General features: G+C 48.1%; 1 protein-coding gene across 5 annotated transcripts in view; it reads left to right on the plus strand.

Moving 5' to 3' along the window:
- Positions 1 to 227: 227 nt before the first annotated feature.
- The window catches only part of LIN9 (lin-9 DREAM MuvB core complex component), a 68,017-nt gene continuing 50,905 nt past the window's right edge, over positions 228 to 17,339 (plus strand). For 2 of the 5 annotated variants that reach the window (XM_056568497.1, XM_056568498.1), the window contains exons 1-4: positions 241 to 495; positions 8,970 to 9,002; positions 11,371 to 11,459; positions 12,582 to 12,686. In XM_056568497.1, the coding sequence (XP_056424472.1) occupies positions 396 to 495; positions 8,970 to 9,002; positions 11,371 to 11,459; positions 12,582 to 12,686 (327 nt within the window). In that variant the 5' untranslated portion in view covers positions 241 to 395. Of the gene's footprint in view, positions 496 to 8,969; positions 9,003 to 11,370; positions 11,460 to 12,581; positions 12,687 to 17,339 lie in introns of all 5 variants that reach the window. The other 3 variants (XM_056568494.1, XM_056568496.1, XM_056568495.1) reach the window with 3 other exon arrangements.

A 17,339-nucleotide genomic window follows, 5' to 3' on the forward strand; every position in this document is an offset into this window, starting at 1 on the left:
GCCCACAAAATTCTCTAAATTCAGAAAAATTCAGTGGGTTAGGAAGAGGTTAAATATATTGATCGCATTGGGCAGTGCCTGGGATGATATTTTATCTTCATTTTGGGTCACACAATCGCTTTATTGTCCATTTTGTCATCACTTCAGTCTCCAGCACAGGACACTGACTTTATATCAGTTCTCGGGACGCGCATGCGCAGCCCGGCCCCTCACCCGGTTCCCGCTTTGCGCGCGTGCCCTCTCCCCCCTCACGTGACCGCGCACGTATGCTGCCGCGTCGTGTGTATGTGGTGACGTCACGTTCTCGCCCAGCAACGCGAGCGGGATCGCGAATGGCGGCGCAGAGAGGGGAGTTCAAACCCAACGGAGGCTCGTCCTGCCCGTGACTCGGCAACATGAAGCGGATGAAGACGGCCCGGGCCCCCGCGGCCACCGGAGCTGAGGGGGAGGACGACGAGGAGGTCGTGCAGGGCCCGGATCTGGCGGACGTGGAGGGTAAGCGGGAGGGAGAGTGACAGGACGAGGGGAGAAGCCGGAGGCGCCGCCGATATCACCTCACGGGAGGAGGGGGCGGCGGGACCGGGGCTCCTGTCACTGAGGAGGCTCCGCTACCTCCCACACTGCTACCACTCCGGCCGGCAGGGGGCGCTGCAGCGGGGAACAATAGGGGAGCGCTCCGGGGGTCCCGCACCCCTATACCCGACTGTTACCTCAGAGCTAGAGACCCGCCCCGGAGGGGGCCCTCCTGTCAGATAATAGGGGGAGGGGCCTTCAGGGGGTCCTTCCTGTCTCCTCCATAGGTAAACACACAAAGACCGGACCACACAACATACACAGGGCCCCTCCAAGATATCACAATACACACAGGGCCCCTCCAAGATATCACAATAACACATACACAGGGCCCCTCCAAGATATCACAATACACACAGGGCCCCTCCAAGATATCACAATACATACACAGGGCCCCTCCAAGATATCACAATACATACACAGGGCCCCTCCAAGATATCACAATACACACACAGGGCCCCTCCAAGATATCACAATACACACACAGGGCCCCTCCAAGATATCACAATAACACATACACAGGGCCCCTCCAAGATATCACAATAACACATACACAGGGCCCCTCCAAGATATCACAATAACACACACACAGGGCCCCTCCAAGATATCACAATAACACATACACAGGGACCCTCCAAGATATCACAATAACACATACACAGGGACCCTCCAAGATATCACAATACACACACACACAGGGCCCCTCCAAGATATCACAATACACACACAGGGCCCCTCCAAGATATCACATCAACACACACACAGGGCCCCTCCAAGATATCACAATAACACATACACAGGGCCCCTCCAAGATATCACAATAACACATACACAGGGCCCCTCCAAGATATCACAATAACACATACACAGGGCCCCTCCAAGATATCACAATACACACAGGGCCCCTCCAAGATATCACAATACACACACAGGGCCCCTCCAAGATATCACAATAACACATACACAGGGCCCCTCCAAGATATCACAATAACACATACACAGGGACCCTCCAAGATATCACAATACACACACACACAGGGCCCCTCCAAGATATCACAATACACACACAGGGCCCCTCCAAGATATCACAATACACACACAGGGCCCCTCCAAGATATCACATCAACACACACACAGGGCCCCTCCAAGATATCACAATAACACATACACAGGGCCCCTCCAAGATATCACAATAACACACACACAGGGCCCCTCCAAGATATCACAATAACACACACACAGGGCCCCTCCAAGATATCACAATAACACATACACAGGGCCCCTCCAAGATATCACAATAACACATACACAGGGCCCCTCCAAGATATCACAATACACACACACAGGGCCCCTCCAAGATATCACAATAACACATACACAGGGCCCCTCCAAGATATCACAATAACACACACACACACAGGGCCCCTCCAAGATATCACAATACCACATACACAGGGCCCCTCCAAGATATCACAATACACACACAGGGCCCCTCCAAGATATCACAATAACACATACACAGGGCCCCTCCAAGATATCACAATACACACACACACAGGGCCCCTCCAAGATATCACAATACACACACACACAGGGCCCCTCCAAGATATCACAATACACACACACACAGGGCCCCTCCAAGATATCACAATACACACACACACAGGGCCCCTCCAAGATATCACAATACACACACACAGGGCCCCTCGAAGATATCACATCAACACACACACAGGGCCCCTCGAAGATATCACATCAACACACACACAGGGCCCCTCGAAGATATCACATCAACACACACACAGGGCCCCTCGAAGATATCACATCAACACACACACACAGGGCCCCTCGAAGATATCACATCAAAACACACACACAGGGCCCCTCGAAGATATCACATCAACACACACACAGGGCCCCTCCAAGATATCACATCAACACACACACAGGGCCCCTCCAAGATATCACATCAACACACACACACGGCCCCCCAAGTATCAACATCCCCATCACACATGGAGCCCCCCAAATATCAACATCCCCATCACACATGGAGCCCCCCAAATATCAACATCCCCATCACACACTTGGCCCCCAAATATCAACATCCCCATCACGCACAGGGCCCCCAAATTTCAACATCCCCATCACACACACACAGTGCCCCTACAAGATATCACATCAACACACACAGGGCCCCCCCAAATATCAACATCCCCATCACACATGGAGCCCCTCAGATAAGAGCAACACCCCATCACATAGAGCCCCCCCCCACAAATCACAGCAACACGCATCAAAATTCCCATCACACATAGTCCCCCAAAAATGATAGCAGCACCAGACCCCATTGCACATAAAGCCCCTTAGAAATCACAGCAACACCTTATCACACATAAGCCCACCTGAAATTACAGCAACACAGGGACCCCCATAATAACATCCACACCCCTTTCACACACAGAAATCTCAGCTGTGCCTCCTGTGTATCTAAGCCCCTGAGGTGGCCAACCCTAACAATAAGTGTAATGGGGGTCCAAGTCTTGTGTTTGGAAAAGCTGGGTGACGACCAATATGGCTGCCAAGTCTACTCCGCTCCCTAACCTGTGGTTCTCCAGCTGTTAATTAATTACAACTCCCATTGTGCCTCAGTGACCTGTGGTTTCCTAAGTTCCCGTATCAGGTTTTTGATTAAAAAAACAGATTCCTCAAAACCTGACTAAACTGTATCAAAACGTGTGTACAAATTTTAATCAGTATACGGTTTGAAAAATGATGTTCGGTTGCATCAGTCTTTTAAGAAAAAAAGTATACGTTTTTAACTTTTCACTCCATTATGAATAAAGTTTAACTGGAGAGTCAATGCATACGGTTTTCAATACGCTTCCGTACGGTTTTCACATTGAAAAGGTATACGGGAACTGTACTGCAAAAACATGGTGTGAACTTGGCCTTACTGTTGCAAAACTACAGCTCCCTGCCCTACCAGTCTTACTTTCCAGCAGTTTCTAAGATTGAACCCCTTATCTTGCTCTTAACATCCTGTGGCTTACGGCGTGCCCCCTTCCCCCTTGCGGCGTGCCCCCTTCCCCTTTGCGGCGTGCCCCCTTGCGGCGTGCCCCCTTCCCCCTTGCGGCGTGCCCCCTTCCCCCTTGCGGCGTGCCCCCTTCCCCCTTGCGGCGTGCCCCCTTCCCCCTTGCGGCGTGCCCCCTTCCCCCTTGCGGCGTGCCCCCTTCCCCCTTGCGGCCCGCCACTTCCCGCGTTTTGCAACAGCTGGAAAGCCACAAGTTGGGGGGCACTGCCCTGTGGAGCCATCCCTAGTGGAGATAACCCATCTGCCTACAAATAGGAAGAGGGATCAGTGGGGGACGTGTCTGTGGGAAAGTGGGGGACTCTTATTTTCATAATTGATTAGTTGGTTATTTTTTTTAGATTAATTGGTTTAAAAAAAAATATAGCAGTATGATCTGTAGCTTTTATCGGTACCAATTTGGTGTAGGTCAGACTTCTTGATATGTAATCAAAACGCATTTCTGGTATATGGAATTATTTTTCAGTGCGGGATCAATAATGTTATATTTTGAGTCCAGACAACTCTGCAAGTAGTGAAACCAAATATGTAAATCAACTCTCATCATACCCTAACACAGTGTTTCCCAGCCAGTGTGTCTCCAACTCTTGCAAAACTACAACTCCCAGCATGCCCGGACAGCCTTTGGCTGTCCGGGCATGCTGGGAGTTGTAGTTTTGCAACAGCTGGAGGCACCCTGGTTGGGAAACATTGCCCTAACAACCGGTTAGTCTCCAATGATTGAAACATAACCACTCCATCATACCTCTACATCACGTGACTCTTCAGCATTTGCAAAACTACAAATCCCATCAAGCCTTTACAACCTGTGGCTCTCCACTGGTTAACCCCTTAAGAACCAAGTGTTTTTCCACTTTCGTTTTTTCCTCCTTACATTTTAAAAATCATAACCCTTTCAATTTTGCACCTAAGTTTTTTTTTTTTTTTTGTATTTTTATTTTTTTTTTTGCGACACCAATGCTACTTTGTAATGACATCAGACATTTTACCCCAAAATCTATGGTGAAACGGAAAAAAAAAAAATAATTGTATGACAAAATGGAAGAAAAAAAGCCATTTTGTAAATTTTGGGGGCTTCCGTTTCTACGTAGTAAATTTTTCGGTAAAAATGACACCGTATCTTTATTCTGTAGGCCCATACGGTTAAAATGATCCCCTACTTATATACCGTATATACTCGAGTATAAGCCGAGTTTTTCAGCACGATTTTTCGTGCTGAAAACACCCCCCTCGGCTTATACTCGAGTGAACTCCCCCACCCGCAGTGGTCTTCAACCTGCGGACCTCCAGAGGTTTCAAAACTACAACTCCCAGCAAGCCCGGGCAGCCATCGGCTGTCCGGGCTTGCTGGGAGTTGTAGTTTTGAAACCTCCGGAGGTCCGCAGGTTGAAGACCACTGCGGCCTTCAACATCATCCAGCCCCCTCTCACCCCCTTTAGTTCTGAGTACTCACCTCCGCTCGGCGCTGGTCCGGTCCTGCAGGACTGTCCGGTGAGGAGGTGGTCCGGTGGGATAGTGGTTCCGGGCTGCTATCTTCACCGGGGAGGCCTCTTCTAAGCGCTTCGGGCCCGGCCTCAGAATAGTCACGTTGCCGTGACAACGACGCAGAGGTGCGTCATTTGCGTCATTGTCAAGGCAACGCATCTATTCCGGGCCGGAAGCGCGGAGAAGAGGCGCCCCCGGTGAAGATAGCAGCCCGGACCACCTCCTCACCGGACCACCTCCTCACCGGACAGCCCTGCAGGACCGGACCAGCGCCAAGCGGAGGTGAGTACTCAGAACTAAATGGGGTGAGAGGGGGCTGGATGATGTTGAAGGCCGCAGTGGTCTTCAACCTGCGGACCTCCGGAGGTTTCAAAACTACAACTCCCAGCAAGCCCGGACAGCCGATGGCTGCCCGGGCTTGCTGGGAGTTGTAGTTTTGAAACCTCTGGAGGTCCGCAGGTTGAAGACCACTGAGGGCGAATGATGAGAAGAGGATGATGAGGGGGGGTGTGGGGATGATGAAGGGGGGTGGGGATGATGAAGGGGGGGGGATGATTACAAGGGGATGATGAAGGGGGGATGTGTGGGATGATAAGGGGATGATGAAGGGGGGATGTGCGGGATGATAAGGGGATGATGAAGGGGGGGATGTGTGGGATGATAAGGGGATGATAGGGGGGATGTGTGGGATGATGACAAGGGGATGATGAAGGGGGATGTGTGGGATGATAAGGGGATGATGAAGGGGGGATGTGTGGGATGATGACAAGGGGATGATGATGAGGATGTTAATGACGGGTCTGGATGATGACAGGGGGGGATGAGGTATTTCCCACCCTAGGCTTATACTCGAGTCAATAACTTTTCCTGGGATTTTGGGTTGAAATTAGGGGTCTCGGCTTATACTCGGGTCGGCTTATACTCGAGTATATACGGTAGGTTTGATTTTGGCGTACTTCTGGAAAAAATCATAACTACATGCACGAAAATTAATACATTTAAAATTGTCATCTTCTGACCCCTATAATTTTTCTTATTTTTTCGCATACGGGGCGGTATGAGGGCTCATATTTTGCGCCGTGATTTGATGTTTTAATCGGTACCATTTTTGTTTTGATTCGTCTTTTTGATCGCTTTTTATTCATATATTTATGGTGTAAAAAGTGACCAAAAATACGCTATTTTGGACTTTGGAATTCTTTTGCACATACGCCATTCACCGTGCGGTTTTATTAACGATATATTTTTATAGTTTGGATGTTTTTTTTATTATGTTTATATATTTTTTATATGGAATTTGAGAAAAAGGGGGTGATTTAAACCTTTAATAAGGAAGGGGTTAATGTGTGTTTTTAACCTTTTTATTTATTTATTTTTTTTAAACTTTAAGTCCCCTTAGGGGACTTTTAGGAGGAATCATTTGATTCCTCATACAGATCAATGTGGCTCCATAAAACCACATTGATCTGTGTGCTCTGTGCTCGATTGATAAAGCACTCTCAGTGCAGGAGCCGGCATGGAAGGAGAGGTAAGCCCTCAGGCTACCTCCACAGTGGATCGACCTCCCCCCGGCGATCGCGCTGTGGGGTGGGGGGGGGTAATCCATCCCATTGGACCACCAGTGACGGGATAAAGGCACCTTTAGACGCCGCTGTCAGCTTTCACAGAAGCGATCTAAAGGGTTAATAGGCGGCCGCGGCGATCGCAGCATGTCTGCTACTAACGCTGGTATGACGTGGGCTCGAGTCGGGAGTATAGACGTCCATGATCGTTAACAGGTTAAGTTCAGACAATTCTGCAGGTAGTGATACCAAATATGTAAATCAACTCCCTTCATACCCTAACACAGTGTTTCCCAACCAGGGTGCCTCCAGCTCCGGCAAAACTACAACTCCCAGCATGCAGGGAGTTGTAGTTTGGCAACAGCTGGAGGCACCCTGGTTGGGAAACACTTCCCTAACAACCTGTTGGTCTTCAGTGATTGAAACATAACCACTCCCATCATACCTCTACATCACGTGACTCTTCAGAATTTGTAAAACTACAAATCCCATCAAGCACCCATCATTTCATAACATGCCCTAATGACCTATGGCTTTCACTGGTTTCAAAACTACAGCCCTCAGCGAGGCTGTCAGGGTGTGATGGGAGTTGTAGTTTTTCAACCACTGGAATCCACAGGTTTGGGAACACTGATCCCCAGTGACATTCTTGCTTCAGTTCTGGGGTCAAGGGTTTGAGACGTCTGCATCCTCTGACCCTGCTGTACGTGGAATATCTATAGTTATTTAAATGCATTTATTACCTATTATGTATGTATAGCACCAACATATTCCACAGCCCTGTACACAGGAGCGACAAAGAACTAAAAATGCTTTACTGTCATTGATCTGACATGTTGGTATCGTCAGGTGTATGTGTGAGGTGTCACCACCAGATGGCAGTGTCTGAGTAATGTTATTGGTGGAGCCTAAGCCCATGTGTCTGTCATTCCTGGCACAGGGGCTGGAGTTGTTTATCCCGGGGTCTACAAGTCATCCCCCCCCCCTCCGCCTTCCTCTGTCCTCAGCTGTTCTCCTCCCCTTGGGATGAATAACCCTCTGCTGTACCTAAAATATCCCTTCCCGGGGTCAGAGAGGCCGTCATTGTCCTTGCTTGTTGTGTCTGTAGCCATAGGCTTGTGCTGCTTTTGTTTGGTTATGTAGAGGGGCCAGGGCTGAGTTGTGTGACTGCCTCTATATATTGTGGTGATGCAGGTTTAATCGGGTCTGGAGACTTTGGGTGAGATGAGCAAAGGATTTAGCACCTTTTTTTTTTTTTTTTTTGTGCAAATTGTGTCCTATTTGGTTGAAAAGGGGCACTCAATGTTTACACTACAAGAGATTACACTAAATTTAGCTTTGTATCATTTAGTGTAAAACAGGGTATGTCCTCTTTTTGTGCTCTTTGCGCTGTATTTTCAAAGCTCATTTGTCACTTTTTGTCACACAAAAGCATTGTATTTTGTTCCTCAGCAGAAGTGATGATTAACAGGCCATTTGTATATTTGTATTTAATTTTTAGTGTGGAATTGTGATGTGTAGACTCCAGGGTCTGAGCATCTCCAGAATAACTTGTGGGTTTTTCTCGGTATGTAAGTACCCTCCATAAGTGTCCGAGGAAGGACGACTGGGAATAGGGACATGGGGGCCTAAGACTCATTGATGTGTGGGTGGTGTATGCCTGTCTGGTCCAATCCCACAGATCTGCTGTAAAGCAAACTGCTGAAAATCTTCCTGCTGGGTATGACAGAAAGGAGTCAGATCACACAGGACATGTATAGGGCTCTGCAGACTGGTCAGAGCCACCAGCCTTACCCCTGTCCACCACCTAAGTGTCTACAATGGACATCAGACCTGGAGCAATGGAAAAAGCCACATGGTCTGGTGGATGACGTTCTCCATTATGTGGACAGCCGGGTGCGTGTGCGTCCCTTACCTGGGGAAGAGATGGCACCAGGATGCATTCTGGGAAGAACAATATGGCGGGGGCAGTGAGATGGACAATGTTCTGCTGGAGACCTTGTGTCCTGGCATCATGTGGATGTTACTGTAACATGTACCACCTACCTGACCATTGTACAGACCGGGGTGGGGGGGGGGAGTGGACATTGGGTCCGAGATTAGTGGATGGGTCCGAGATTAGTGGATGGGTCCGTGATTAGACGATTTCTAATGTGTTTTGGGGATGTTACTGCTTAAGTCCTGTCCATGTATGTCACCTTTTTGTATTGGTGAAGACTCCTGTGATTTTGCTGTAATTCTGTTATTTCTCTCCTTAGATTCTTCAGCAAAGGCGCTGGTCAGTCTCAAAGGTGAGAGTTCCCCTTCTGTAAGTTGTGTGCGACTGTGACTGGTGCATCATGTCTGCGATATTAGTAATTTGTTTATAATTGTTTTTGTGCATTTGCACACTACTCACATTGAACTCTGCTAGAATTCTGCGTCTGAAAATCCTGCAACTTTGGACTCCTTACAGTTGTCGTAGCACACAGTGTGTAACAACATGACAACTTTCACAGTCCTTGTGCAGCACCCTTGTCGATCAAAGTTGATTGCGGCGTCTAAAACGGGAGAATATGCTGCCGGTTAGCTCAGTGGAGCTGTTCGGGACTGCTGCGGTGAAATCACGGCATACCGAACCGCTGAGAGAACAGCGTGAGGCTCCCTACCTGTCTCGACGCTGTCTGATCGGTGTTAGATTGCTCCATTTTTAAAAAACTGTGTAAAAAAAAAAAAAAAAAAAGAATAAAAATAAACATGTGATATCGTCGCATGCGCAAATGTCCGAACTATAAAAATATATAGTTAATTAACCCCTTAAGGACATGCGGCATAAATTTACAGCGCTGCATAGCGTCACTTAGCGCACAGCCCTGTACAGGAGCTGCACTTGCTTCTGTCCTGACGGCTGTCAGCAACCGCAGTCCCTCTGGTAATGGAAGACATCAGCGATCATGCTGATGTCTGCCATTAATCCTGCAGATGCCATGATCAATACAGATAGTGGCATGTGTGGCACTTAAAATGGCTGATCTGATCACCCGCTGCACTGCCGCGGGCATCAGTTCAACCAAGATGGCGGACGGAGGTCCCTTCACCTGCCTCCGTCCGTATCCTGGGGTCTTCTGCACTGATCTGCCTTCCAGAAGAACAGAGCAGAAGATTGCCAATAATACTGATCAGTGCTACATCCAATGCATAGCACTGAACAGTATTAGCAATCTAATGATTGCTATAAGTAGTCCCCTATGGGGACTATAAAAGTGTAAAATAAATGTAAAAAAACAAAAGTTCCAATACAGTTTTAACTCTCCCCTTTTCCCCATATTAATACACAAAAGCATAAAAAAAGAGAAATAATAAACATATTTGCGTAAATGTACGAACTATAAAAATATAATGTTAATGATCCCCTTACAGCGAACTGCGTAAATGTAAAAAAAAAAAAGTAAAATATTCCTGCTTTTTTTCTAACTGCAAAATGCGATCATGAAGTCACTTATACGGAAACGTGGTACTAAAACCAACTACAGATCATTGCGCAAAAAATGAGCCCTCACACATCCCTCAATATGGAAAAATAAGAAAGTTAGAGGTGGTCAAAAAGGGACAGATTTTGTAAAAAAAAAAAAAAAAAAAGTTTGAGATTTTTTAAAAGCCGTGCAATAATAGAAATGTGACCATGGGTATAATTTTAATCTTATTGACCCAGAGAATAAAGAAAACATGTAATTTTTACCGTAAAGTGTACAGAGTGAAAACGAATTTAAATTTCCTTACACAAAAAATAGTTTTTTGTGTTTGCCGTACATTTTAGGGTAAAATGAGTGATGTTCTTACAAAGTGCAACTGGTCACGCAAAAAAAAAAGCCTCATATGGGTCTGTGAATGGAAATATAAAAGAGTTATGGATTTTGGAATAAGAGGAAAAAACGAAAACGCAAATATAAAATTGGCTGTGTCCTTAAGGGGTTAAACTGCAGTCAATGGCGTATGCGCTTCAAAAAAATCCAAAGTACAACTTTTTATACCATAAAAAAATGAATAAAAAGCTAACAAAAATGGTACTGATAAAAACTTCAGATCACGGCGCAAAATATGGGCCCCTTATACTTCTCCTTACGCGGGAAAATAAAGTTATAGGGGTCAGAAGAGGAAATTTGTAAATGTGTTAATTTTCCTGCATGTAGTTATGTTTTTTTTTTTTTTTCCAGAAGTACGACAAAATCCAACCTATATAAGTAGGGGATCATTTTAATGTTATCGACCTACAATACAAAGATAAGGTGTCAAAGTTTCTTCAGTTTTGTCGCACAATTTTTTTTCGTTTCGCCATAGATTTTTGGGTAAAATGTCATTACAAAGTAGAATTGGTAGAAAACAAAGGGATGTCTAGCGCAAATGGATGCAGAACGATGCTCTTTATTGCGATAAAACTTCAGTACATGCAGGACATGGACACAGGTGACGCGTTTTGGCCCTGGCGTCTGGTCTTAGTCATACCGAAGTAGAATTGGTGGCGCAAAAAAAAAGCCATCATATGGATTTTTAGGTGCTAAATTGAAAGGGTTATTATTTTTAAAAGGTGAGGAGGAAAAAACGAAAGTGCAAAAACTGAAAAAAATGTTTGGTCCTTAAGGGATTAAAAATGAACTCAAACTTGTTTTTTTTTTTATACAGAAGGAAGTCTATCCAATACTTGGAATGATAAGTTCTCTCCTCAAAAAACCCTGAGCTGGAAAGGTGGGAACAGCCCAGTCTCTGAGTTGGTGAGTATAAAGTTCTGATAGGTCTATAGGGGGGAATACAGTGTTCCCTCAACATACGATGGTAATCCGTTCCAAATGAACCATTGTTTGTTGAAACCATAGTATGTTGAGGGATCCGTGCAATATAAAGTATAGGACAGTGGTCTCCAACCTGCAGACTTCCAGATGTTGCAAAACTACAACTCCCAGCATGCCCGGACAGCCGTTGGCTGTCCGGGCATGCTGGGAGTTGTAGTTTTGCAACATCTGGAGGTCCGCAGGTTGAAGACCACTGGTATTGGAGGTTATACTCACGTGTCCCCGCCGCTCCGGACCGTCACCGCTGCCCTGGATGTCGCCCTCCATCGCTGTTGCCGCGTCCCTGGGCTGTCCCCAACGCTCCGGAAAGGTCTCTGCTGCCTGGAAACGTCGCTCTCCGTCGCCTCCATCACGTCACTACGCACGCCGCTCCTATTGGATGACGGGACGGCGTGCGCGGCGACGAGATGACGCCGATGGAGAGTGCGGCGATGCAGGGGATCCCGAGGAGTACACTACGGAGCCCTGAGGACAGGTGAGTGATCGTCAGCAGACCACACGGGGCACCGTGGCAGCTGAAGCAGTCTGCTCTGCAGGATAGCCATTTATGCGATGGTCTTGACAAAAAAAAAAGCATCGGATGTTGATGCTGCCTTCAACATGCGATAGCCTCTGAGAGGCCATCGTATGTTGAAATGATCGTATGTCGGGGCCATCGCAGGTCGGGGGGGGGGGGTCACTGTATATTGTCTGTGTAACTAGTTATTTTTTTCCCTCAGTTTGCCTGTGCATGTGTCATGTATTTCTGCCTGATTGTAAAAAGGATCTTATGCAAAAATTTGTGACCATTATAAACTGATGTATTTGATAAATCAGTCACCACTGCAATAGTCTAAGCAAATTTAACTTCATCCTATAAAGTTTTGATAAAATACTTTGTGGAAACTAATAAGTTGCACCATTTTTAAGCACATGGCCATTTATGCATAAAAATTTGATTAATTTTTATATAAAAAGTTGTGTAAATACAGTGATAAATTCCTCCCTATGACTTCAAATCTGCCTTTTACTGCCATGGAACCCTAACACACTTCACTTCTGCAGCCACATCGGAGTTCTAAAAGAAGCAAACTTATAAGTGAAGAAGAGGATCGCCAGATAAACACCAGATCACCAAAAAGAAACCAGAAAACTACCATGACACCACAGGTAAGTCACGATCACTTAGACAGAGCCCCAACCTGAAGTTTGTTTCTGATCCACATCCTGGAGCAGATATTCCTAAGTGATAAAGGAAAGTGCCTTGGCTCCTGTTAACCCCTTTAAAGGGGTACTCCGGTGGAAAACTTATTCTTTTAAATTAACTGGTGCCAGAAAGTCAAACAGATTTGTAAATTACTTCTTTAAAAAAATCTTAATCCTTCCAGTACTTATTAGCTGCTGAATACTACAGAGGAAATTATTTTCTTTTTGTAACACAGAGCTCTCTGCTGACATCACGAGCACAGTGCTCTCTGCTGACATCTCTGTCCATTTTAGAAACTGTCGAGAGCAGCATGTGTTTTCTATGGGGATTTTCTCCTACTCTGGACAGTTGTTAAAGGAGTACTCTAGTGCAGAGTACTCCTGCTCCGTCCTGCCCGGGCTGCAAAAAAAAGAAAATAAACCATCACATACCTTCCTGGGTTCCCGCGGAGCGCCACTACAGCTGATCGGTCCTCCGGTCCATCTTCTTCATACTTCCGTGTGAACGAAGCGTCACATGGTTCTGCATCGGCCCATAATAGGCTGAGCACCACGTGACTCTTCGTTCACACGGAAGTATGAAGAAGTTGGACCGGAGGACTGATCAGCTGTAGTGGCGCTCCGCGGGAACCCAGGAAGGTGAGTGATGGTTTATTTTCTTTTTTTTTTTTTTTTTTGCAGCCCGGAGCAGGAGTAGTCTGCACCAGAGTACTCCTTTAAAATGGACAGAGATGTCAGCAGAGAGCACCGTGGTCATGATGTCAGCAGAGAGCTCTGTGTTCCAAAAAGAAAATAATTTCCTCTGTAGTATTCAGCAGCTAATAAGTACTGGAAGGATTAAGATTTTATTAATAGAAGTAATTTACAAATCTGTTTAACTTTCTGGCACCAGTTGATTAAAAAAAAAACCTGCGTACCCCTTTAACGACAAGCGCCGTATATACAGCGCTGTCATGCGGCAGATCTATGAAGCAAGCTCAGGAGCTGAGCTCACTTCATAGCCGTTCGGTCCTGGCTGCTATCAGCAGCTAGGACCAGCGGCTAATGCCGGACACACCGGCGATCGGGCTGATGACCGGCATTAACCATTTAGACTTCGCAATCAAAGTTGATCGAGGCATCTAAAATGCCGAAAATAGACTCCAGGCAGCTCAGCGGAGCTGATCGGGATCATCGAGGGGAAATAGCGATGTCATGAACAGCTAAGATGGCAGGAGGGCCCTTACCTGCCTTCCGTTCTGTCCCTCTATGCTCCAGCCAGGCTCTGAGGCTGGAGCAATTGAGCACAGATAACACTGATCAAGGCTATGCTGTGGCAATTGGGGCTAAAAAAAGCTAATAAATGTGATTTAACACCTTCCCAAATAAGTTTAAATCACCCCCCTATTCCCATTAAATAAAAAAAAAAGTGGTTTCTCTATCGACTCCATTGGGGGACACAGACCATGGGTATATGCTGCTGTCTCTAGGAGGCTTGACACTATGGCAACAGAAGAGTCGGCTCCTCCCAGCAGGCTATACCCGCCTCCAGGCCACTGAGCTAATCAGTTTTTAGCTTAGTGTCTAAGGAGGTGGACATGGTCTGGGGTTCTCCCCATACCAGGTCTTTTATTTTTTTATTTTCCTAGGTTTAGGGATGTTAGTTTTTTATTCCTTTTTCTTTCCTGTTTTCAGGTGGGGACTCGGGAACATAGCGTTCACTGTTTCCCCATTTGCGATTGAGGGGGCACAGGCATCGTGGATGTACTGTCAACCCCCTCTCGCCAGCGCCTGGGGTTGTACCTCTGGGTCCGGGTCCCCCACTTTTCCCTGCTCGCCTCGCTGTTGCAGCCCGGCATGAGGCAGGTGACAAAGCTGGCTGAAGACTTCATCAGGAAGACTTCACTAGGTAAGTTCTTCAGATAAGGGGAGTTTGTTCCCCTTCTTCCTACAGGTCCTGGATGAGCACTTACAACCTCTGGAGACCCCTGACTTTTGCCTGCTCTTATGTATAGTTCTGGGGCCCTGCCTGGAGGGAATTGTTCCCTCCTTATTTTCCTATAGGGGGTCTTTCTTATACTTTATTAAATGTGGGGGACATGCAGGGTGCAGCATATTGTGGGGACATTCTCCCTGTTCTCGGGGCCAGGATCCCTATGCACCCGGCTGCCGACTTCAGCGCCGGCGGCGCTTTCACTATCACTTCGGCGGCCGCATGTGCCGCTCTGTCCCGCCGTCAGCTGTGGGGACTGCCGGCGTTTATATTCGCCCGCTCCTTTCCCCCGAATTTCGCATATGTGATTCACATGTGCGCTCGGGGTCGGGAGCGGGCACCATTACTAAGGGTGCATATGTCCGTGTGGCGTAGCTCCGCCCACCCGCCTAACAGTGTTTCTCCGGGCGCGATAACTCTCTCCTATCAGTGCTGTGCGCGCTCAGAGAGAGGGGCTTCAGGGCCAATCAGCGATGCCCTTGTTCTAGCTCAGCCCCCCGCCCCTTGGGTCCAGCGTGTTCAGCTAGCTCGCCGGAGTTCTCCTCACAGCAGCTGCCCTGTTGGGGACACAGACTTGGGTGAGACAGTTTCTTTTTACTATGTCCGAGCCCAGACCTGTTCTTCCCTCCAAACAGATACCTGGGACCCTGGTTACTTATTATACCTGTAAAGCCTGTAACTCAAAAATGTCTGGTTCTGCTGAACCCACTTGTTCTGCCTGCACCACTGCCCCCCCAGACCCCCCTGTCACTTCTGCTCATGATGTCCTCCCCAGACCCTGTGGGTTCGGCCGTCCCTCCAGTCTGGGTTTCCTCCCTCTCCCAGTCTATATCTGACTTGGCTCAGGTCTCCCGTTCTGTGGTGACAGCCTTGGAGAGGTCCTCCCTGCACCGGCCCTCCAGAGGGACACGTTCCCCTTCCCCCTATGCTGTCCGCTCTCGTTAGCGTAATAGGGGTGTTTCATCTGATTCATCCCGAGTCTTCTGGCAGGCACGGGCGCTCCCCTCGCAGGAATCGCCCCGCTGCTCCAGCAGGTTGCAGGCGTCTCTCTTCTAGAGGACGCTCCCATGGTCGCCGCTCTGGCTCCCCACAACCGCGTACCAGGACCATGCCCATCCGGCAACCAAGATGTTCAGCTCTCACGCTGAATTTGACGCCATTCTGGAATCCGCCTGGCGGCATCCTGACAAGAGGTTTCAGGAAGCAAAGAAGGTTCAAGTGCGGTATCCTTTCACCAAGGACCTCGTCTCAAAGTGGACTACGCCCCCCCCCCCCCAATCGGTGGACCCACCAGTTTTCCGCCTTTCTAAGGCTACTACGTTGCCGCTGGTGGATGCGGCTGCCTTCAAGGATCCGACAGACAAAAAGGTAGAGACCTTAGCAAAGTTTCCCTTCGAAGCAGCGGGTTCCTCCCTGCTTCCTGCCTTTGCTTCTGCCTGGGTGTCGAAGGCTCTCTCGGTTTGGTCTTCCCAACTCCGTCAGGGTATTCTTTCCGGATCTCCTCCGGAGGAACTGTATGACCTAGCTCTCCAGTGCTCCAAAGCTGGAGATTTCCTGTGCTCTGCTTCTATGCAGTCAGCCCGCTGTGCTGCCTTTGCCACTGGTAACCTGGTGGCCCTCCGGCGTTCCATGTGGCTTAAAGCTTGGGACGCGGATGCCACTTCCAAAAAGTCTCTCACCGAGCTTCCATTTGCCGGTTCCCGACTTTTTGGCAAACGCCTCTATGAGATCATCTCAGAGGCGACGGGCGGCAAAAGTTCCTTGTTGCCTCAGAATAAGGCTCGCACTACTTCCCGTAGGAAGGCCTCTTCTTTCCGTACCTTTCAGACTTTTGCTCCCAGTAAGGGGGCTGGGCAGGTCCATCGCGGGACAAGAAGGTTCCTTCCTTCCAGGCACGCCCCTCTTGGAAGTCGGACAACCGTCCCGGCCGTTTTGCGGCCAAATCGGGCACCCGCAAGCCTACTTCTGCATGAAGGGACGCCCCCACCCGCAGATTTTTCTCGGGTGGGAGGTTGTCTCTTATTCTTCCGAGACGTCTGGACCGCACACATTCAGGACTCCTGGGTCAGGGATGTGGTATCCAACGGTTACAGAATCGAATTTGCTTCCCTTACGAGGGATCAATGCTTTTTTTTTTTTTCTGTCCCAGGCCCCCCGATCTCCTTCGCTTGTAAAGGCATTTCGGGGGGCACTCCGGTCCCTTATCATCCAGGGAGTCATTGTCCCGGTTCCTTCCGGGGAACGTTTTCGGGGTTTCTATTCCAACCTTTTCGTGGTACTCAAGAAAGGTGGTTCTGTACGGCCAATCTTGGGTCTCAAGCGTCTCAACCGACATCTTCTGATCCGCCATTTCCGAATGGAATCTCTCCATTCAGTGGTGGCGTCCATGGATCAAGGGGAGTTTCTTTCTTCAGTGGACATCAAGGATGCCTACCGCCCCGTTCCAATATTTCCGGACATCAGCGATATCTCCGCTTTGCAGTTCTGGAAGGTAATTTTCAATTTGTGGCTCTCCCCTTCGGTCTGGCCACTGCTCCGTAGGTTTTTACCAAGATCCTGGCACCCGTGATAGCTCTGCTACGGTCAAGGGGGGTCTCAGTGATTCTTTACTTGGACGACCTCCTCATCAAGGCTCCTACCAGAGC

Source organism: Hyla sarda, chromosome 3, assembly GCF_029499605.1.
Source record: "Hyla sarda isolate aHylSar1 chromosome 3, aHylSar1.hap1, whole genome shotgun sequence".
NCBI lineage: Eukaryota > Metazoa > Chordata > Amphibia > Anura > Hylidae > Hyla > Hyla sarda.